Genomic DNA, 23,729 nt, shown 5'->3' on the forward strand with positions numbered 1-23,729 from the left:
TAAAGCTTTCCAGACATTAAAATAAATGCATGAAACAGACTTGGAGATCTTGAGCGAGTACACATGAATGAAGCAGTCAAGACTCTGGAAACTTTACAGTTAGTGTATGAAGCTGTAAAGACTCATTGAAGCTTCATACGCATGTACATGACACAGACAAGACAAAGAGGATGTCTGGCACTTCAGATCTGATTTACGATGTTTCTTATCATCTCTGGTTTCCCTCATTTTCAAACTCAGCGGCTGGTCCGCACTTACCCGGTCTCCTAAATTTGTTGTCTCCTGAGGCGGGAGGGCCAGATGGTCCCTTGGCATTCCCTTCGCCCTGAGGGTTAGGGGGCTGTGTTGCAGATGACTGGAGCTCGCGGAATGTAGGTGGGGCTGCAGGGGCTGCTTCACTCTACAAATTGCATTTGCAACATAAATTTTTTTTCATGTAGGTTTGTGACCAAAAAAACTTGTTTATGAAGAACTTCCCTTAAAAGGATCAATTTGAAAATGACCATTTTCTTTGGTACAAGAGATGGAATATAAGGGGAAAAAAGCAAAGGTGACCAACAAGGAAGATGCCGAGGCATGTGAAAGATAATTGAAACAAGTTCCCTAGCTAAGAATCTTAATAAATCCCACTGGATCTTCCACTTTGCAGTTTTAGGTGGCAAATTCTTCACAGTTCAATTTTAAGGAAGTATCTAGTAGAGTCCCAGGTAAAGTGATAGCGGGGGAGGTCTACGTGTACCTTCCACAATACTTCACAATCCCCTGCAAACTGCAGGGATTAGGAAGGGTCTCGTCAGGGGGTTAGAGGGAAAGGGAGCGAGGAATAGAACTTATGCAACCCCAGTTCAATCAAGAAAAGTACTAACAGAGGCCCTCTGAAAGAGGGAGGAGGTTAAGTGGGGATAGAGGATGTGGTTTGGTGAACGTCCAACTTACTTCTTCCTCGTCGGCGTTCACATCTACCCATTTCCTCTTCTTCTCATCCCACTGGATCTAATCACAGAGTGGAAAGAAGAAGACACGGCAGAATTTGGGTCACTTTGATCTTCTCAAGAATGCATATTTGTAGCAAGCTCTGCTTCAGAGGATTCTTCCAACACTTCTTGCAATTTAACCCTAACCCCCTAGGCTCTTGCATACTGGACCTCATCAAATCCAACAGATACAGTACATGTATTTGTCTAGATGTATGTACATGTACTTGTACAAGCAGGTCACTGTACCAAACTTGATCAAATCCAACAAAATGACTCTGTTGGAGCTTGAGTGATACAGTGTGGATGGGTCTATGCAGAATAGGACGACTTGCACTGCAACAGTAGGCCTACCAAACCTGACAAACCAAGCATAGTCCAACAGTTGGTACAGCAAGCCAGACGCAATACACAATGACCCTGGACCATTGATACCAGGTACAACGAATTCAACAAGAAGTTCATCAGGTACAGTACCAATCCTGCCAAAACCTCACAAAACCTGCTTTTGCAGTATGGCAGGTTTGGGGTAGTTAGGGTTAAAGCCTGTAAGATTGTAAAAATCCATTAATGTTCATGGAGATCTTCCTATGATTCAACCAATCAAGAACAGATTTGAAGTTTTAGTACAGTGTTTCCAATGCACTGGCTCTGTATATGCTGGTTGTCAATTTATTTTGCTGCTTTTTGGGTGTCAATTCAGCGCAACTCACAAGTGTTAGCAAGTACAGTGACAGCGTGCACAATTCTAATTAAGCGAATTACATCTTGTTTTTATCTTCAAATTTTTTCTGCGTTGTGTTCTCCACACAAAGCCCGGGACTATGCTAAGCTGCAGAATATCACTTACAGACTTGCTGCTATCATCAGGGAGGTGCACCTGGTTGCTCCGCCCAACCACTTTGCTGAAGAACCCGCCGAACCATCCCCGGCCTCCACCCTGACAACAAACCACACCGGGCAGAGATTACATACATGAACACAAGCATTTAAAAAGTCTTAACAGCCTCTAGTTGCTTCAGATGCTGCTATCTGTTGGGTTAACTCACACATGTATATTTTCAGTGTGCATAATTGGAAGATACCATTACTTACGGTGCGTTATGGAATTGTGTGGCACAGCCACTAGAACCCCTTGAACACAAGAACATCAGCCTGAATTCAAGTGACAAGCTATTTAAATAAACTGCAACAAAGGCATTCCTTTGTCACTGTGTGCCTCTTAATTTTTGACTGGTCTTGTGACTGGTCTTGTGTCAGGTCTTGTCTCAAAGAAAGTACTGAAAAGAGGTCATACAGTCTGGAATCCCGGTAAGTGACATTTTGACCATCTTTCTGTTGCCATGAAACTCTACTGACAGGCATCTCCGCTGACTGAATTTGGTCTTCAGCGATGATTGAAAGTTCATCCAAGTTAGGGGCAAGGAACACAAAAACAGTCTTCACCTGTTTCGCTTTGGGCTTCTCCTTTGGCTTTTCCTTGGCCTCAAGCTTTGGCTCTGCAACTGTCGCTGTCTTCTCCTCCCTCTGGGGAGGTTTGGTAGAGTCCGTGGAATAGGTGCGGACCCTTCCACCCGGTGTCGCTGGGGGAGTCAAGGTGTCAGCTGGCGAGGGTGGATTGCCAGCCTGCGTTGAACTGTACTGAGTCTGACTGAATGAGCCCTGTGTGTTGAGAAAAATTTGGACTTCATGCGGCACATCTCAATCAAAGGGAAAGCGGGTAAGTGATTGTGACTGACAACCAATTTGCAATTGCCATGAGTAATTATACATGTGCATCATTTGCCTGTCAGTTATAGTCGACGAGGCATGTATTTTATTTAGACTGCTCTTGGAGCAAATAATGGCCAAGCAGTATGGCATGATTGATCAGATCAGTAAAAAGACCAGATGGTTATTACATATAACATATATTATTACAATAACCTAAGGAGAACAGCTGATGCTCTCTCAACAGTTTGTCTCATCCACTAATGCGCAACTAAGTCTAAACTTAATACCATAATTTTCGGAATATGTAAGCCACCCGGTGTATAAGCCGCAGAACGGAAAAATCGGCAAATTAAGATTTACAGTTGGCATATAAGCCACACCGATGCATAAGCCGCACCGCAGTGCTGACGACCTAACCACGAAGGTGCTGCATGCTGAAACATGTGAAGCGCCAATACAGCATGTACAGTAAGTCACTGGTTCTACTGCACGTGCAATCCTAATAAAAGTAAGCAAAATGCGAACGAGTGTCACCATAAAAAGTGAATTTTAAGTCCTCATATTTAATATGTTTTGTGGGCTGGATGGTGGTCCTGCGTGAGCCGTGCATCAGCTCTTGCCTTTTTTCCAGCGACCGGCAAAATTTATGCGCTTGGGAAGGTACAATAAAATCTTGGTAACTTGAAGTCAGTTAAGTGGAAAGATCATTTTATCTTGTAGGTCGACTATTTCTTGCAAAAGGAATAGGCATTTATAAAAAAAAATAACTCGAGGCTCTGTAACTGTCCACAAAACTACATCCGGCTATCTCAAGGTTTTTGTGACACCGATAAAAACAAAACCACCAAACTGCTTCAAAAATGGAAAATCTGCTGCGAGTCCTCGAATCGACTCATCACATGACGGTAATCAACTAAAGCTTCAATTTTTTTTTCAGTCAACGACGCAGGGTGATTGGGTAATGTATCAATTTGATGCAATCACAGAGTTTCGATGTAGAAACCTTTGATACGGGAATTTAATCTGGTCTGTGTAAATTTTTTCTGATATTCGCCTGTGAAGGGCGCACCTATAGCCAGTTAACATCAGATTTTCTCACCTGAAAAACTGCCGGGGACAGTTCTTTTTCCCGCAAATTCTTCAACTTTGCAATTTATGTCCGACGCCCATAGAATATGTAGGGAGGCACAGCTCTTGAGTAATAGGCATCAGTATTTTCATTCCTCTCCCTGTTTTTTTCAACTGCCAAGTAAAAATTGTAGCGCATGTCCACATGTCTCAAATACAAAAGGTCCATTGCGTACACATGTACAGGTGTCACCTGAGGGCATGTGTGTTTCTGCCAATTGTTTCAATACGCAGGAGTTGCTAATTGTAACCTTGTCTCTTGTAAGTGTGGTTCCACTCCCTAGCAAATCAGCTTACCCAAAGGACGTCTTTCATCCCCAGTTCTTTTGTGTATATGTACATGTATGGTATGGGCTCCCCAATTCATTTCTAATTACTAAAGAAAGGCATGTCCGTTTTATTGTTGGTTAGGGCTGAGGCCACTTAGTAACATAGTCCAAGTGTAGGATGGTCTTCCGCACTTTGACCCAACCAAGCACAATGCGTTAATACATTAACCACTGAAATGAAAAAGAATACTTCAAATGAGTGTTCATGTTCTCCGAGAAACAAATAAGGAAAATTTTGTGTTAATATGTCATCCAGCATCAAGTGAGTACGGCATACAGTCACTAACACAAAAACCTATGAACGCAGCACATTTTATGCCTTGAACACGTACCTGCCTACAGTAATTACTTTCAATGTCATCAATTGACACATGACACACAGACATCTCAACACAATCGTTACTCCTATTTTTATTTAAAACCTATTAATGGCTACAATCATATTTCTTTAGAGACCACACTTTAACCCTAACTGCCCAAGGGTTGCTGGCCCTAACCTTCCCCATTCACACAAAGCCAAACACTTTGTGCACAGAGACTGTTAGACTTTGTTTTTCTGAGGTATGCCAAACCCAATGCAAAAGCCAGCTGTTATGGGCCTACCAGACCTATCCCCACAGAATTAAACACTTTACTACTGTTTAATTCTGTGTGGTTGGGGAAGGTTAGGGTTAAAGCTGTGTGTCATGTGACCAGTGGTGACACCAACACCACAAAACCCAATACGGGCACCTCCAAGAGTCTACAACACGTTGGCAAATCACAACACGTGAAATTTGTCAACCCTTTCTGAACACGTCATCTGTAACATTTCAATGTCTGAATGTGCATTTTGACCTCAACTGGATGAGCAATTGCAGCAGCAAGAGTGTCATGAAGAAAATAACAAATATTGACGAGTTCAAACTAAATCACATGATGACTGCATTATGCCGTTATTACGCGTTATAGGGTTCTGAGAACTTTTACACTAATACCAACTAAGCAATTTTTGGTGGTGATCAAATAATGTTTAGTATGCAAACCAAAGAACTGCATTTTTGATGAAATCAGATGACATCACAGAACTTTCCAAATCCCATGCACATACGTCTACTATGACAGATCTTAGCTTAAAAAAGTGAATTTGAAAATGTCTCATTCTACAGAGATTGAAAAGAACAACCAAACACAAAAAAGCTTTTCATAAAGTTCTTAAAACAAACGGCGGTGGCATCATTATGAAGGCAGAGTAACATACATGTACATGTATGCACATCCTAGAATCAGGACCGATGTTTGCACTCAGTTTCAAGTTGATATCACTGGACCATTATGAAGTAAACCCTTGAAAAATGACTCAGAAAAAAAAAAGAAACTACACAAAGCCTGTGAAGTAGCGAAGCCTGATCAATAAGTATCACATACAGACAGTCCGACTTATAATACATACGTACATGTACAATGTACATTAACAAGGCACTGACAGTGGACCGAAAACAAACACTATGAGGTCAGTGTATATGCAGTGTGCCGGTTGGTGCTCATTTATTACATCGATTTTTTTTTTTATTCAAGATGCCATCCGTGCTACCGGTACATGTAGCAATTTCCGCACTCGCTATTTTCTGCACTATCACCACTATGGAGATACAACTGCCAAGAATTGAAGGATAAACAAAGATTTGCAAAATGCTTTGCAAAATGTTTTGAGAATGCACAAATTACTATCTCAAAAACACTGAATAAGATCCTAAACACAACTTTCATAGCACGTGGGTGTGGCTTGATGTTTTGCTTGCTGAGAAACTGGTGTGTACCCCATATTTCTCTTTACATCTGGTACTGGCTGGTTCTCAGAAGTCTTTAACCTACAGCAAAGTACAGATATTACCTCCTGCTGGAACTTGTCATACTTGAGTGCATAAAGGATGGGGTTGACCGCAGAGTTAGCAACCAGCAAGATCATTGCAAATTGAAAAAGTACCAGGATTGACTGATTCTCTGGCTCCTGGTACATGAACAGTAACACAATGTACATGACCTTCTGTGGCATAATGAGGGCAAGAAATGCAAGGATGACCAGCAGCAGGGCATGGATCAGCTTCTGCCTGGCTCGCTGCAGTTCGTTGGGATGCTGCATTCCAAGATTCTGCCTTCTACGGGCGCTCTGCTTGAGATTCCTCAAAATCTGAATGTACATCCAGATCATTGCTGCAGCTGGAACAGCAAACAGCAGCAGGGCATTCATGAGAATGAAAATGAACCCTAGAGGGTGTGGATCACATCCAGGTAAGAAATGCTCGCCACAGTTTTGTTTTAGCACACCTAACCAAATTGTTCCTGAAATTTCTATAAATGCAGGCACAACCCAAACAAACAGGATAAGAAAGGAGACCTTTCTCCTTGTAAAGAAACTGCAGTGATGCAGTGGCCGAACGATACCTATGAATCGTTCAAAGGTGACCAGTAACAGAGATAGTGCCGACTGCCCAGTCGAAGATCTCTCCATATAATTCACCACTATATAAAGCACTTCAACCTCCTGTGTGCGATTGTCATATTCCGTGATGACATATGCATGTACAATACCAGTGATACACACCAGACTGTCAGCTATTGCAAGACTGAGGAGAAAATAGTGGGTGAGGCTGTGCAAAGCTTTGCTCTTGAGGATTGTCAGACTAACAAGGAGATTTCCAATCACTCCCACAATGCCAATAGAAATATCAATACCAATCAGGAGTGAGCTGGCCTTGGAGTCGGGCATCCCTGTGGCTGGTGCTGATGTTGGCTGTAGATCCATAGCTGTTTCAAAATAATGTCACAATGCTTGAGTCCATCAACACATAGAATACTCATGCAACCGCTACTAACATTGCTCACTTGTAGACCAAACTCTCCCAATACATCTAATGCAACTCAAGCCAAAAGCAAGGATGACGTTAATAGTCCATCAGCAAATCCGTGTTAGTTTGGCTCAACCGCAAGAGAATGAATGCTCAACGCATCCACAGCAGTGTTGACTGTACATTTGTAGCTATTCTTTTCCCGAGTCTTCAGAACTCTGCTTGCTACCTTTGATAAATTCAGAGAGGCATGCACTGATGTTAGTAGAGTTACAGGCTATGTTGGCTGTTCGTTCTTTGTGGGTGAAACAGACAGCTCGTACCCTTCCCGCATGTATACTAGGGCTGAGCAATGGCAAGCTATATATCATGATTGATCAGTATATTAATGAGACCAGGACCTCATTACAATGTTGAACAATGACAGTGAGGGGGACAGTTAATAATCTCTTGACAGTCTCTGACAACAGATTTGGGGAGCTCAAAAGTCAAGTCAAAACTTACTCATCAGATATTGGACAGCAGATATCGGGTGCTTGATGTATTACTGATTTGTGATACGATTTTTTTCTTTCATTTTTTTCTTTTCGTTGCGCTGTTCCTTTGCCATGTGATTTAACCGAGTATAACGGTGCGGGAAATTCCAATAAGCCCCTTACGAGTGAACTTTGACCCACATCTGGTGCACTGAGTTCTTTAAATTCAAGTGAACATAACTTGAATTCTCCATACTAAAACCACTGTAGCTATACCTCGTACATGTAATTCGGGGCAAGCTTTTGCTCAGTTACAATACACTGTTCTCAATGGATAAGAAGGGCACAGAGGAACCAGTCCACTCCAGAGATGGTGGTCGCTATGCAAAAGCTTGCCCCGAATCACGAGGTATTGCAACAGTGTCTTTAGTCTGGGGAATTCAAATCGTTATGTTTACGTGCAGTCAGATAACTCAGTGCACCAGATGTTATTCAAATTCAACTCGCAAATGGTTTATTCAAGTTAGTCTTCGTTTAACGTCATCAGAAGCTGAAGACTGTAAGTTCACTTGCATTTTCATCATGTTTAAATAACGTTTGATTTAAAGTTACTGTGTTTTTATTTATACTTTTCTTACGTGACTTGGGAAACTTATTGCAATATTCTTGTGTGTATTTGCTCATAATTTGAGTCGATATTTGGAAGTTGTACTTGAATCGTCGCATTTTGTTTGGGCGTATGCACCTACACAGAATTGCATGTGTGCTTGTAGATGCATTTACCAGTTATGATATGTCATTTGTAACGTTCATTTTCTTATAGTTGCTTTAAAAAAACGATGATTAAAATGACTTGTGTTTCAGTAAAACTAGGCACCCTGACTGAAAAGAGACTGCTAAAAAGATCATTTGTGCTACCTAAAAAATTTTCAAATTTAACTATAGAGCAAACAGCTAATATTGTCATTACACAAATACAGTTTACATGTACCTGTAAGTCCAAGGAATGAAGTTGTAATTGCTGACCTGGAACAGCACTAGTAAATTTATGATGGTGAAACAATGACTACACCTAGATATTCAAATGACAAACTTTCGGACAACTTTCAAAGCAGCATTGTTTGCAGAATAGGATCTCTATGTCCGACATACACCACAATGTAGAGAATAAACTCTTCAACGAAAAACTGAATACCCCCACATGAAAAGAAAAGTCTTAATTGAAAGGCGCATACATCCACAGTCTCACAGACTGTCAAGGACACCTTTCAGTAATGTAAAGCACTGCATTAGCCATCTTAGCACTGCAATCCTAGTACCCCATGTTCTAGTGCTTCCGTCAATAGGAATAAACTCCCTGGCCAGGCACATTTTTCACTTGATAGTTTTTCTTTGGAACAGATCAAGGAATAAACAATCACGTACAAGCCCAATGTCAAGGGAGTAATTTCTTCAACCTTAATGAACAATTAAAACGTCTGAACTTGACACAACTCTATGCACTTCACCAACTGAACCATAAACTCTGTTACAAACTACTTTGAAAAGGCACAAATTACTGTCTAAAAACACTAAATAAGATCCTAAACACAACTTTCATAGCACATGTGTGTGGCTTGATGTTTTGCTTGCTGAGAAACTGGTGTGTCTCCCGTATATCTCTTGACATCTGGTACTGGTTGGTTCTCAGAAGTCTTTAACCTACAGCAAAGTACAGATATTACCTCCTGCTGGAACTTGTCATACTTGAGTGCATAAAGGATGGGGTTGACCGCAGAGTTAGCAACCAGCAAGATCATTGCAAATTGAAAGAGTACCAGGATTGACTGATTCTCTGGCTCCTGGTACATGAACAGTAACACAATGTACATGACGTTCTGTGGCATAATGAGGGCAAGAAATGCAAGGATGACCAGCAGCAGCGCATGGATCAGCTTCTGCCTGGCTCGCTGCAGTTCGTTGGGATGCTGCATTCCAAGATTCTGCCTTCTACGGGCGCTCTGCTTGAGATTCTTCAAAATCTGAATGTACATCCAGATCATTGCTGCAGCTGGCACAACAAACAGCAGCAGGACATTCATGACTATGAAAATAAACCCTAGAGGGTATGGATCACATCCAGGTAAGAAATGCTCGCCACAGTTTTGTTTTAGCACACCAAACCAAATTGTTCCCGAAATTTCTATAAATGCAGGCACAACCCAAACAAACAGGATAAGAAGGGTGACCTTTCTCCTTGTAAAGAAACTGCAGTGATGCAGTGGCCGAACGATACCTATGAATCGTTCAAAGGTAACCAACAGCAGAGATAGTGCCGACTGCCCAGTCAAAGATCTCTCCATATAATTAACCACTATATAAAGCACTTCAACCTCCTGTGTGCGATTGTCATATTCCGTTATGACATATCCATGTACAATACCAGTGATGCACACCAGACTGTCGGCTATTGCAAGACTGAGGAGAAAATAGTGGGTGAGGCTGTGCAAAGCTTTGCTCTTGAGGATTGTCAGACTAACAATGAGATTTCCAATCACTCCCACAATGCCAATAGAAATATCAATACCAATCAAGAGTGAGCTGGCCTTGAAGGAGCCAGGAATCCCTGTGGATGGCACTGATGTCTGTAGATCCATAGCTGTTTCAAAATAATGTCACAATGCTTGAGTCCGTCAACACATAGAATACTCATGCAACCGCTATTAACATTGCTCACTTGTAGACCAAACTCTCCCAATACATCTAATGCGGCTCAAGCCAAAGCAAGGATGACGTTAATAGTCCATCAGCAAATCCCTCTTGGTTTGGCTCAACCGCAAGAGAATGATTGCTCAAAGCACCCATAGCGGTGTTGACTGTAGCTAATCTTTTCCCAAGTCTTCAAGACTCTGATTGACACCTTTGATAGATTCAATGAGGCATGCACTGACGTTAGTTGAGTTACAGGCTACGTTGGTTCTTTGTGGATGAAAGAAATAGCTATTATCCTTCCTGTATACTAGGGCTGAGCAATGGCAAGCTGTATATCATGATTGATCAGTACAGTATTAATGAGACCAGGGCCTCATTACGATGATGAACAATAACAAAGTGGAGCGGGGACAGTTAATAATCTCTTGACAGTCTCTGACAACAGACGTGGGGAGGGCTCATGTCTAAACTTAATCATCAGATATTGTACAGCAGAAAATCAGGTGCTTGATAAATTACTGAATCGTGATTACGATTTTATTTCTTTCAAAACTAAATTGTTTCTTATCAAACTGTAAGAATCAACACAATTGGCCTATTTTACAAGCTCTGCATTGGTTTTGGTTTCTAAGGTCCACACCTTGTCCACTACACAGAGTTTTCATTTAGGCACACTTTAAAAAAATGACTGCAATGACTTTGTGTTTCAGTAAAACTAGCTACCTTGACTAAAAACAGACAGCTAAACAGACTGCTAAAAAGACGGCTGAACAGATCATTTGTGCTACCTTAAAATATTTTCAATTACTATTAAGCTATAGAGCAAATAGCTTATTGTCCTTCCACAAATACAGTACATGTAAGTCCAAAGAATGTAGTTGCTGACCTGGAATAGCACTAAATGACGGCAAACATTGACGACACCCGGATATTTAAATGTCCAAATTTCTTACATCTTTCAAAGCAGCATTGTTTTCAGAATAAAATCTCTACCTCCGAAATGCACTGTGATGAAGGTGATAAACTCTTGTACAAAAAACTAAATCCCCCTGACATGAAAAGAAAAGAGTTTCAATTAAAATGCATATACATCAACAGTCTCACAGATTATCAAGGACAAAATCCATTATTGTGAAGCATTCCATTAGCAGTGGCAATTGCAGTGGCAATGCTATCATCCCATGTTCTAGTGTTTCTATCAACAGGAATACAAGCCCTGCCAAGCTATCCTTCACTTGACAGTTTTCCTTTGGTACAGATCAGGAGACTAAACAATCACCTACAAATCCAGGGTTCTCCCCAGGATTTCTCAAATCTGTGGGGGATTTCCATTGTGGTTTACCAACATTTTGTGAAGCCATGGCGTTGGGTTTGGCGCCCGCCCAAGGGCCCCGAAGATTTTTGGACTTTAGATGCTCTCAGCTGCATTTTAGAGCATTTCCTGGGCTTTACAAGTACCTTTTCTCGGGAAAAAACACAAGAGACTCAATGTATTTGTTCTTAAATTTTGGATATCAATATTTTAACAAATGACCAGTTTTCCTTTCCTTTTGTTCTACGATGCAGTATCGGCGGCTTCCCTTCCTTCGCCGGCACCTCCGTGAACGTGCTGCAGGTGGCTGCTTTGTTTGCCTTTGGGTTTCCCTCAGCATGGACTGCTGATGTTATTGGCTTAAGAAAAGAGTCTATCTTTGAGTTCCTGCCACTGTGCGTGAGACAAAACGTGGTGATATGGCAACGAGAAATATCATCCCCGTCGTAGAACGATGCCATTAATACTTTTATACATGGCTACGGCTGCCGCCATGAAAAAAAAAGGTGCGTGGGTTCGATGTTGTAAGTTCTGCGAATGGTGTAGTATAAAATTTTAACCTTCGTAAATGCAGCCCCGCTAGCGTATTGAGCACACGGCACAGGGAAAACACACATGCGCGTGGGTGAATGTACGCCGCCCATGACGGAAGTTCAGATTTCAAGCGACACCGGCCAAGAGGAACGTTCAGTGCCAATGTATATGTATGGTGTGCAGTGTAGCCGCCGATGCGTGGTGCACAATGCATGCTACCTTTAGTAAGTACATGTACACGGAAAAATGCAGGACTATTTACTGCTTTTTCGTCTAGAATTTCCAGACATGCGAGCTGCATTATGTAAAATAATTCTCAGCCATACTATCATAATAATAATGTGCATATCGAAGATGAAAAAATAGATGTCGGCCCATTTTGGGGGATCGGACAGAAATAATTGCGTATTGGGCCTGATAGGCAAGTTTGTACGTGGGGAGAACCCTGAAATCCCATCAACAATTAAAACCTCTCCAGGTGACACAATTCCTGGAGAAATTGGCAGATTAGATCATGTACTACACCAATTGAACCACAAACTCTGTTACAAACTACTTTGAAAACCCTCAAATTACCGTCTCAAAAACACTGAATAAGACCCTAAACACAACTTTCATAGTACGTGGGTGTGGCTTGATGTTTTGCTTGCTGAGAGACTGGCATGTGTCCCATGTTTCTCTTGACATCTGGTACTGGTTGGTTCCCAGAAGTCTTTAACCAACAGCAGAGTACAGATATTATCTCCCGCTGGAACTTGTCATACTTGAGTGCATATAAGATGGGGTTAACCGTGGAGTTAACCAGCAGCAAGATCACTGTAACTTGAAGATATATTATGAAGGACGTTTCTATGTCCCTGTATAATGCCATTGCTAAAATGTACAAGACCTTCTGTGGCATAATGAGGGCAAGAAATGCAAGGATGACCAGCAGCAGGGCATGGGTCAGCTTCTGCCTGGCTCGCTGCAGTTCATTGGGACCCTGGATTCCAAGATTCTTCCTTCTACGGGCACTTTCCTTGAGGTTCCTCAAAATCTGAATGTACATCCAGATCATTGCCGCAGCTGGCACAACAAACAGCAGCAGGGCATTCATGACCGGGAAAACCATTCCATGGATATATGAATCACATCCATGTGGGTAATTCTCTGCACAGTTTTGCTTTTGCACAACATACATGTACCAAACCATTACCCACATTTCTATAAATGCAGGCACAATCCAAACAAACAGGATAAGAAGGGTGACCTTTCTCCTGGTAAAGAAGTTACAGTGATGCAGTGGTCGAACGATACCTATGAATCGTTCAAAGGTGACCAGCAGCAGAGATAGTGCTGACTGTCCAGTCGAAGATCTCTCCATAAAAAAAAGCACTAAATAAAGCACTTCCCCCTCCTGTGTGGGATTGTTATATTCAGTTATGACATACGCATGTATAATACCAGTGACACACACCAAGCTATCAGCTACTGCAAGACTGAGGAGAAAATAGTGGGTGAGGCTGTGCAAAGCTTTGCTCCTGAGGATTGTTAGACTAACAAGGAGATTTCCAATCACTCCCACAATGCCAATAGAAATATCAATACCAATCAGGAGTGAGCTGGCCTTGAAGGAGCCAGGCATCGCTGTGGATAACGCTGATGTCTGTAGATCCATAGCTGTTTCAAAATAATGCCACAATATTTTCAGTCTGTCAGCACAAAGAATACTCATGCAACTGCTATTAACATTGCTCACTTGTTGACCAAACTCTCCCAATACATCTAATGCAGCTCAAGCCAAAAGCAAGGATGACGTTAATAGTCCATCAGCAAATCTGTGTTGGTTTGGCTGAACCGCAAGTGAATGATTGCTCAAAACATCCACTGCTGTGTTGACTGTAGATGTCCTTTTCCCAAGTCCACAAAACTCCGCTTGCTACCTTTGATAAATTCAGAGAGGCATGCACTGATATCGGTGGAGTTACAGGCTACGTTGGTTGTCAGTTTTCTGTAGGTGAAAGAGACAGCTCTTATCCTTGCTACATGTAAACTAGTTCTGAGCAATGGCAAGCTGTATTGATCGGTATATTGAGACCAGGGCTTCATTACAATGTTGAATAACAATGAGGGGGGACAGTTAATAATCTTTTGACAGGCTCTGACAACAGACGTAGGTAGCACCAACGTCAAAACTTAACCATCAAATAGTGTACAACAGAAAATCAGGAGCTTGATACTTTACTGATTGGTGATGCAGTTTTTTCCTTTGAAAGTTAAACTTTTTTCTCTCAAACGGCAAGACTTCAAACACAATTTGCCTATTCCACAAACAGTGCATTGCTTTTGGTTTCCTCCATTCACACTTCATTTACTCTGCATAGTTTTCATTTGGGTACACAGTAAAAAAACACAGCGACTACATTTACTTGTGTTTCAGTACAACTACCCACACTGACTGACAACAGACTGCCAAACGGATAATTTCTAATTACTTTTACACTCTAAAGGAAACAGCTTCTTGTCCTGTTCAAATAAATTTCAGGAATGTACGTGTAGTTGATTTCTGACCTGGAATGGCAATAGTAAATGAGAGTAAATACTGACTACACCTACACTTTTGAATGGCAAAACTGTTGACGCTTTTCAATGCAGCATTCCTTTAAGAATAAAATCTCTACCTCCAAAATGCATGGTGATGTTGCTGAAAATTCCAGCATGAAAAAGTGACTTCCCATGAATTCAGGGGTCAAAATTAACGGTGGTCCGCTGGCACGGTGCCTCCAAAAAATTTATCGGGCCACTGCATTTTCCCAAAACGATGGCCCAGCGGGACAGTGGTCATATCAGGAACACTGCCACATTTTTAAGACTTTCATCACATTTTACAACTCGTGTTTCAAACAACCGGCGCGACACTTTTGAGTTCACGGTATAATACGGGTGATTCACAATAGCGCGCAACCAAGAGTTTGCAACACGTTGGCCAATCATAACGCGAAATTTGTTGACCCTTTTCAAACGCGCATTGGGTCGACAAATTTCGCGCACTGTGATTGGCCAACACGTTGCAAACTCTTGGTGGCGCACCCTTGTGAAACGGCCGTGTTCCACAGTCTGTAGATGTCCTTTTCCCAAGTCCACAAAACTCCGCTTGCTACCTTTGATAAATTCAGAGAGGCATGCACTGATATCGGTGGAGTTACAGGCTACGTTGGTTGTCAGTTTTCTGTAGGTGAAAGAGACAGCTCTTATCCTTGCTACATGTAAACTAGTTCTGAGCAATGGCAAGCTGTATTGATCGGTATATTGAGACCAGGGCTTCATTACAATGTTGAATAACAATGAGGGGGGACAGTTAATAATCTTTTGACAGGCTCTGACAACAGATGTAGGTAGCACCAACGTCAAAACTTAACCATCAAATAGTGTACAACAGAAAATCAGGAGCTTGATACTTTACTGATTGGTGATGCAGTTTTTTTCTTTGAAAGTTAAACTTTTTTCTCTCAAACGGCAAGACTTCAAACACAATTTGCCTATTCCACAAACATTGCATTGCTTTTGGTTTCCTCCATTCACACCTCATTTACTCTGCATAGTTTTCATTTGGGTACACAGTAAAAAAACACAGCGACTACATTTACTTGTGTTTCAGTACAACTACCCCCATTGACTGACAACAGACTGCCAAACGGATAATTTCTAATTACTTTAACACTCTAAAGGAAACAGCTTCTTGTCCTGTTCAAATAAATTTCAGGAATGTACGTGTAGTTGATGACTGACCTGGAATGGCAATAGTAAATGAGAGTAAATACTGACTACACCTACACTTTTGAATGGCAAAATTGTTGACGCTTTTCAATGCAGCATTCCTTTAAGAATAAAATCTCTACCTCCAAAATGCATGGTGATGTTGCTGAAAATTCCAGCATGAAAAAGTGACTTCCCATGAATTCAGGGGTCAAAATTAACGGTGGTCCGCTAGCACAGTGCCTCCAAAAAATTTATCAGGCCACTGCATTTTCCCAAAACGATGGCCCGGCGGGACAGTGGTCATATGAGGAACACTGCCACATTTTTAAGACTTTCATCACATTTTGCAACTCGTGTTTCAAACAACCGGCGCGACACTTTTGAGTTCACGGTATGATACGGGCGATTCACAATAGCGCGCAACCATGAGTTGGGAACACGTTGGCCAATCATAACGCGAAATTTGTCGACCCTTTTCAAACGCGCATTGGGTCGACAAATTTCGTGCACTGTGATTGGCCAACACGTTGCAAACTCTTGGTGGCGCACTCTTGTGAAATGGCCGTATTCCACAGTCTGCGCTGCCAGGCTCATGTGCCACACGCACACATAGTGGTGTGACATTCTGTTCACTGAATGGTTGTGCATACAGCTCATACACGTGCAGTAGGCACCTGCCCTGGTATGTTGGCTGGTACCATTTTCTAACAATGCCAGTTTAAGGTTATCTCCCACAGACACCAATAAAACCTTTACAGGTCGTGTCCTGTCAAGATTGTTAAGCACAAGCAATATAACCTCAAATTCAATTGGTGAACACAAAAAATACATATATACAGACAACAGATCGAGCTCTGGGAATTAACTTGTAGAAATCTTCCTGCGACATCCTTTTTTTTTTCAATGTGCAGCTGCCAAGTTGCAGGGGTGTATGGTGGGTTGTACAATGCTATTTTGAGCAGGTTGCATAGACTGGTTGCAGGGTTACCGTCATACCTTCTTTGGCAGTGGTACAGTGAATGGGCAATAATTGCTTGTGTGTTTTCACCACTGCAATAGCGAAATACAAAGGAACTTGTGAAAATAACAGAACTTTCTTTCCAAATGTGGCAAATGTACGGTATGCATGCAAACAATTTAAACAAGCTTTCAGATGTGAAAAATTGTTGAGAGGTGTTTTGTGAAGACAGGATTTTTATTCATTTATTTTTTTTTTAAGTTTTAAATGTGTTTTTCTATTTACTTACCAAAATAAATTTTACGGTCATGCCAAAAATTTAGAATCTGTCACATAACCACAAGCAGAACTGGTTTTTTGGTCTTAAAAAGTGTATTTAAGTCCAGCCAGGCTGGCTGTCAGCTGTGTTGGTAGAGAAGTTCCACTGATGCAAATGGGCATGTGTGGTGGGCCTGATCAAATTTCTTACATGTACTCAACCTGGGCCACTGAATTTCCACAAGGACCAGTGCGGTGCAGTTCCCCACTGGCCCTGCGGGCCACCAAGACATTGAAGATAATTTCAACTCCTGATGATATGAAAGGAGAAAACTCTTAATTAAACAGTGCATCCAGTTATAATCAAGCCATTTCAATCTACTATTACTCTCCATGTAGAATTTCTATCAAGGACTCCTGCTTATGGACTTATTACATGTAGGTCATTACACAGAGGTCTCACAGATTGTCTAGAACACCGTTCAGTATTGTAAAGCACTGCATTAGCCATCTTAGCACTGCAATCCTAGTACGCCATGTTCTAGTGCTTCCGTCAATAGGAATAAACTCCCTGGCCAGACACAATCTTCAATTTACAGTTTTCCTTTAGAACAGATCGGGAGAAAAAAAATCATGTAAAAGCCCAATGTCAACAGAGTAATTTCTTCACCATTAATAAACAATTAAAACCTCTCCAGGTGACACAATTCCAAGATAAATTGGCAGATTAGATCATGTACTTCACCAACTCAACCATAAACTCTGTTACAAACTACTTTGAAAAGGCACAAATTACTGTCTAAAAACACTGAATAAGATCCTAGACACAACTTTCATAGCACATGGGTGTGGCTTGATGTTTTGCTTGCTGAGAAACTGGTGTGTGTCCCATATGTCTCTTGACATCTGGTACTGGTTGGTTCCCAGAAGTCTTTAACCTACAGCAAAGTACAGATATTACCTCCTCCCGGAACTTGTCATACTTGAGTGCATATAGGATGGGGTTAACCGTGGAATTAACAAGCAGCAAGATCATTGCAAATTGAAAAAGTACAGGGATTGACTGATTTTCTGAGTCCTGGTACATGGCCGTTGACACAATGTACATGACCTTCTCAGGCATAATGAGGGCAAGAAATGCAAGGATGACCAGCAGCAGGGCATGGATCAGCTTCTGCCTGGCTCGCTGCAGTTCGTTGGGACCCTGAATTCCAAGATTCTGCCTTCTACGGGCGCTCTCCTTGAGGTTCCTCAAAATCTGAACGTACATCCAAATCATTGCCGCAGCTGGCACAGCAAACAGCAGCAGGGTATTAACGACTATGAAAATGAACCCTGGAAGGTATGGATCACATCCAAGTGATGACAAATGCTCTGCACAGTTTCCCCTTCGCACAATATACCAAATCGTTCCCCAAATTTCTATAAAAGCAGGCACAATCCAAACAAACAGGATAAGAAGGGTGACCTTTCTCCTCGTAAAGAAACTGCAGTGATGCAGTGGCCGAACGATACCTATGAATCTTTCAAAGGTGACCAGCAGCAGAGAAAGTGCTGACTGTCCAGTCGAAGATCTTCTCATATAACCAGAAACTATATAAAGCACTTCCGCCCCCTGTGTGCGATTGTTATATTCAGTTATGACATACGCATGTAGAATACCAGTGATGCACACCAGACTGTCAGCTATTGCAAGACTGAGGAGAAAATAGTGGGTGAGGCTGTGCAAACCTTTGCTCTTGAGGATTGTCAGACTAACAACGAGATTTCCAATCACTCCCACAATGCCAATAGAAATATCAATACCAATCAGGAGTGAGCTGGCCTTGAAGGAGCCAGGCATCCATGTGACAGGTTCTGAAGTTGTCTGTAGATCCATAGCTGTTTCAAAACAATGCCACAATAGTTCAGTCCGTCAGTACATACAATACTCATGCAACTGCTATTAACATGGCACATTTGCAGACCAAAGTCTCCCCATACACCAATGTGGTTCCAGCCAAAAGCAGGGATGATTGCCATAGTCCATCAGCAAATCTGCATTGGTTTGGCTCAACTGCCTAGGAATGATTGCTCAAAGCATCCACTGTTGTATTGATAGCTGTTGTTTTCCTGAGTCTACAAAACTCTGCTTGATACCTTTGATAAACTCAAAGAGGCATGCACTGATGTCAGTGGAGTTATACCTTGTGTTTTTTTTGGGGTGAAAAAGACAGTTCTTATTCTAACTCTACTAGGGTAGAGCAATGACAAGCTGTTTATCATGATTGATCTGTGCTGTATATTAAAGAGGCCGGGGCCTTATTAGTGTTGAACAAGAAAAATACGGGAGGGGGGTGATCAGTTATTAATCTCTTGCCAGTCTCTGACAACAGATGTTGGGAGCTATACTGCAAGGCAGAAAATCAGGTGCTTGATAAATCACTCATATTATGATGACAATTTTTTCTTTCATAGCTAAACTTGTTTTCTTTCTTAACAAAAAGTAAGACATCGACATGATGCGCCTGTTTTACAAGCTCTGCACTAACATTTTTTTAATGGTAAAATTTGTGACACCAAGAAGTGGAGATTTGTTGTCAGATTAAATCTCTACCTGCAAAATACATTGCTATATTGATAATAAACTCCAGCATGAAAAACTGGATTCCCATGACACTGAAGGAAAATGGTCTCATCAAAAAGTGTATCATCCAAGGATGAATCAAGCCACTTCATTCCATTACAACTCTCCGTGCAGAGTACATGTAACTATCAATGACTCCTGGCTGTAGATCTTATAGATCATACACGTACACGTAGCGTAGGTTTCACAGATCGTCAAGTACTGGTACCGTTTTTATTATCGAAAAGTGCATCTTAGCACTGGAATCCTAGCACCCCATGTCCCTAGCGCTTCCATCAACAGGAATACACTCCCTGGCCAGACACATCTTTCACTTCACAGTCATCCTTAGTTCAGACAAGGAAAACTTGTGAACAAAAAATGCATGTACATGTATACAAGCCCAATGTCGTAGGAGCAATATTTCCAATTTCAACAATTAGAACCTCTCAAGGTGACACAACGCCAGCAGAAATTGGCAGATTAGATGATGGGACTGGCCAACCAAAACATGCACTACAGTATTTGCAAAATACACAAATTACTGTAGCAAAAACATGGAATAAGATTCTAAACACAACTTTCGTGGCATGTGGCTGTAGTTTGACACTTCACTTGCTGAGGAACTGTTATGTGTCCCACATTTCTCTTGATACATGTATGCGCTACTGGTTGGTTTTTAGAGGTCTTTAACCAACAGCACAGTTCAGATATTATCTCTTGCTGGAACTTGTCATACTTGAGTCCGTACAAGACAGGGTTGATTGCTGAGTTAGCCAGCATCAAGATCATTGAAACTTGAAGAAAGGGCAGAGATTCTGTGTCAAGGTAAATGGCCATCGACACAATGTACATGACCTTCTCAGGCATAATGAGGGCAAGAAATGCAAGGATGACCAGCAGCAGGGCATGGATCAGCTTCTGCCTGGCTCGCTGCAGTTCATTGGGACCCTGGATTCCAAGATTCTGCCTTCTACGGGCGCTCTGCTTGAGATTCCTCAAAATCTGAATGTACATCCAGATCATTGCCGCAGCTGGCACAGCAAACAGAAGCAGGGCATTCATGACTGGGAAAATGATTCCATGGGGGTATGGGTCACATTCACGTGAGTAATTCTCTGCACAGTTTTGTTTTTGCACAACGTACCAAATCATTCCCCACACTTCTATAAATGGAGGCAGAACCCAAACAAGTACGATTAGAAGGGTAACCTTTCTCCTGGTAAAGAAACTGCAGTGACGTAGTGGCTGAACGATACTTATGAATCTTTCAAAGGTGACCAGCAGCAGAGCCAGTGCTGACTGCCCAGTCGAAGATCTCTCCATATAACCAGCCACCATAAACAGCACTTCATTTTCCTCTTTCAGATTGTAATCCTTTGTTACAACATACACATTCAGCATGCCAGTGATGCACACCAGACTGTCGGCCATTGCAAGACTGAGGAGAAAATAGTGGGTAAGGGTGTGCAAAGCTTTGCTCTTGAGGATTGTCAGACCAACAACGAGATTTCCAATCACTCCCACAATGCCAATAGAAATATCAACCCAAAACAGGAGCCAGGTGGACTGGAAGGAGTCTGGCACCCCTGTGGCTGGCGCTACTGTTGTCTGCAGATCCATAGCTGAATTAAAATGCCACAGAATATCTGACTGTCGGCACAACAGAAGACGTCTGCATCTGCAAGCTTGTTGGCCCAATGCTTCTAGTGTCTCCAATGCGGCTCTAGCCATCAGCCTGGCTACGCTGCATGAAATGATTGCCCAAAGCATCCAGATTTAGTACACATGTTCTTTTGACCAGTCTATGCAGTTCTGCACGACAGCCACAACTTCAGTAAACTCAAAGAGTTGTACAGTGATTCCAATTGTGTTTTTGTGATTTTTTTTTACTAGGCAGCAGAAGAGACAGTACTCATCCAAGCTACCCGGTACACAGGGGCTAAACACTGACAAACTGCATCATGATTGATTGGATTATTAAGGAGACTAGGGCCTTATTACTGTGTTCACAGCAATTCACAGTATTTGGACAGTCCCTGACAACCACTAACCACTAGGGAAGCAATAACGTCAAACATAATAATTCATTAGATACTAAAGAGTAGACACCGGGTGCCTGATATGTTATAAAGATACATTCAAGATGCACTAGAAAGGAGTTGAAAAGTGGAAATAACTTTTTTACCATATAAATGATGTCTCAAAGTTCCAAGCAGTACTTCTTCTTGCTGTTTTTCATGTTGGTTTATGACGTAAAATGACTAATAAAATCAAGAATTTTGTGTCTGCAGATCATCATTCTCCTATGTCATCGTTTAACATGCACTGTGCAGGATATGTAAATTGGTTGATGACGACACTTCCATTTTTGCAAAAGCCTTGGTCAGCCTGGACAAAAGGCCTTAAAACTCTACTCTCTTTGAGACTTAAGAAAACATCAGAAATGTTTTGTTAGCAAATACATGTGAAGAATACATGTACAATGGTACATGCTATATGCGGGACAAAATCACTATTTTTAAACCATTTTTAAGCAGCTTCAAAAATCTCCAAACGGCTGACAAATGATTTGGACCAAACTTGGTCCTAACAGTCTGGCTGTACTTTAATCGAATTCAGCATCGCAATGACACAATTGGGCCTACAATGGTCTGGCAGTTGTTTTATAACGGTAATTTTTTTGGGCTGTTGGCCTGGCGTGCACGCTGCAACATGGCAATCTTTGCTTGTACATGTAATACATGCCGTTTCCCCACAATCTTGCCCGCACGGCGATAAAACTCTTCAAAAGAAGAGAGCATGATCAAAATGTATTGCCACAGGTAAGGCAGTGCATAGTGCAAAACAAGAACTATAGGAGGGCCTGCACCCGTGCACTACATTTACATGTTGTACAAGGGCAACAGTCACAACAGGCTGCATGAGCTTGGAGAGGGGGCCTTTTTGACTGATCTACTGTTATCTGGTAAGTTTAGCTTTTCATTTTCAAACTTCAAGAGTACCACCGGTAGGCTATTTTCATGCATCAATTGTTTCATCAGAACATTTTTTGACCAAATAACTGGTACATGTACAACGGCATTCTACTCCATTAAGCCCTCAGCAGTTTTTTCATACATGTTGTTACATTGCCCACACCGGTGAAGCACCTTTATAACAGTTGAGAGTGTTCAGAGTGAAGCAGCTTTTGATGATTAACTTGGTCATAATGGCACCCATCGTTGCATGACAGATGATGTTTGCTGATCACAACACTCTCCCATTCATCAGCCCTTAATTCGGGAGTAAAACTCCCAGGTCCAATCATTAACCCAATCAATCAAATGGCCCCAAGTCAGGCTGGGCGTTTCCCACTGTGTGAAATGTATCTACTTGTTCGAGGACATGGGCCCAAATTTGCAGAACTGCTGTTTTGCCACAATGTGGAAGAAACACGCGACATGCTTTCATCCTGTCAGCCAGCAGAATCTCATGGCTGCGAAAGCTAGGATATCGGTCCAATTCAGGAAAAACCTATTCAACGGCACAACCTTACTGAGGGTTGTTCGCCAGACCTAGTTGCGAGAGGATCGATTTGCCTGTGGTCCACGTAGAAGTGTTTTTCAAGAAATCTTATCCTGTCGGCCTGAAGCCTTAACAGCCTACGACTACAATTTTTGTTGGCATCTGCATGCCCGGAATTTTCTCAGCACATTTCCTAAATCAAACGAGAAAGATTTGTAGTTTTGAAGGTTTAAAAGGTTTTGGTACTCTTGACAAACAAAAGGAGTATTAAATTGAAGTGTAAACTAAAGAACTTCAGGGATTCGACAACTAAGAATCAGTTTCACAGACGTGTGATAACAAAAAGCGAGGAAGGCAAGACAAATAAGAATTCCTAAACCTTACATGTGACATCGATTGATTGGAACTGAAAATTTAGGACACACAAATTCTGTTGATACTTTGAAAATTGTAGGTGCATTTTGAAATAGGGAATATTTTAAACTCGTAAATAATCTGTACAGTTTTACTGTCGCAGAGGCTCGGAATACATTTTCATATGTGAAAATTATTTATGGTAGGCAACTTTTCTGAAAACTTGGAATCAATCTCTTTTGGGCGAGGTGTGGTTCTTAAAAGAACCGGCGAGTGTTAATTGGACGTTTCGGCCAGTGTACCCGCAAACCCATTATTCATTAT

At 41.7% G+C, this 23,729-nt stretch overlaps 2 protein-coding genes across 6 annotated transcripts in view; both read right to left on the reverse strand.

Moving 5' to 3' along the window:
• Nucleotides 1-23,729, reverse strand: part of LOC110988561 (uncharacterized) — a 62,977-nt gene that overhangs the window by 9,580 nt on the left and 29,668 nt on the right. For all 5 annotated transcript variants that reach the window (XM_087143269.1, XM_087143272.1, XM_087143271.1 and 2 more), the window contains exons 21-24: nt 2,421-2,636; nt 1,825-1,914; nt 937-993; nt 259-400 (exon numbers count right to left, since the gene is read on the reverse strand). In XM_087143269.1, coding sequence (XP_086999395.1) covers nt 259-400; nt 937-993; nt 1,825-1,914; nt 2,421-2,636 — 505 coding nt within the window. The remainder of the gene's footprint in view (nt 1-258; nt 401-936; nt 994-1,824; nt 1,915-2,420; nt 2,637-23,729) is intronic.
• LOC147797459 (orexin receptor type 2-like) lies at nt 4,532-22,682 on the reverse strand. The gene has a single exon (XM_087143430.1). The coding sequence runs from the start codon at nt 21,315-21,317 to the stop codon at nt 20,115-20,117; it is 1,203 nt and encodes a 400-aa protein (XP_086999556.1). The 5' UTR covers nt 21,318-22,682; the 3' UTR covers nt 4,532-20,114.

This window comes from Acanthaster planci, linkage group LG11 (assembly GCF_054643075.1).
Source record: "Acanthaster planci isolate LZ-2023a linkage group LG11, COTS_SCS, whole genome shotgun sequence".
Classification (NCBI taxonomy): Eukaryota; Metazoa; Echinodermata; class Asteroidea; order Valvatida; family Acanthasteridae; genus Acanthaster; species Acanthaster planci.

Excerpts from the sequence above, each read along its gene's own strand:
- LOC147797459 (XM_087143430.1), bottom strand. The coding sequence starts at position 21,317 with ATGCTTTGGGCAATCATTTCATGCAGCGTAGCCAGGCTGATGGCTAGA.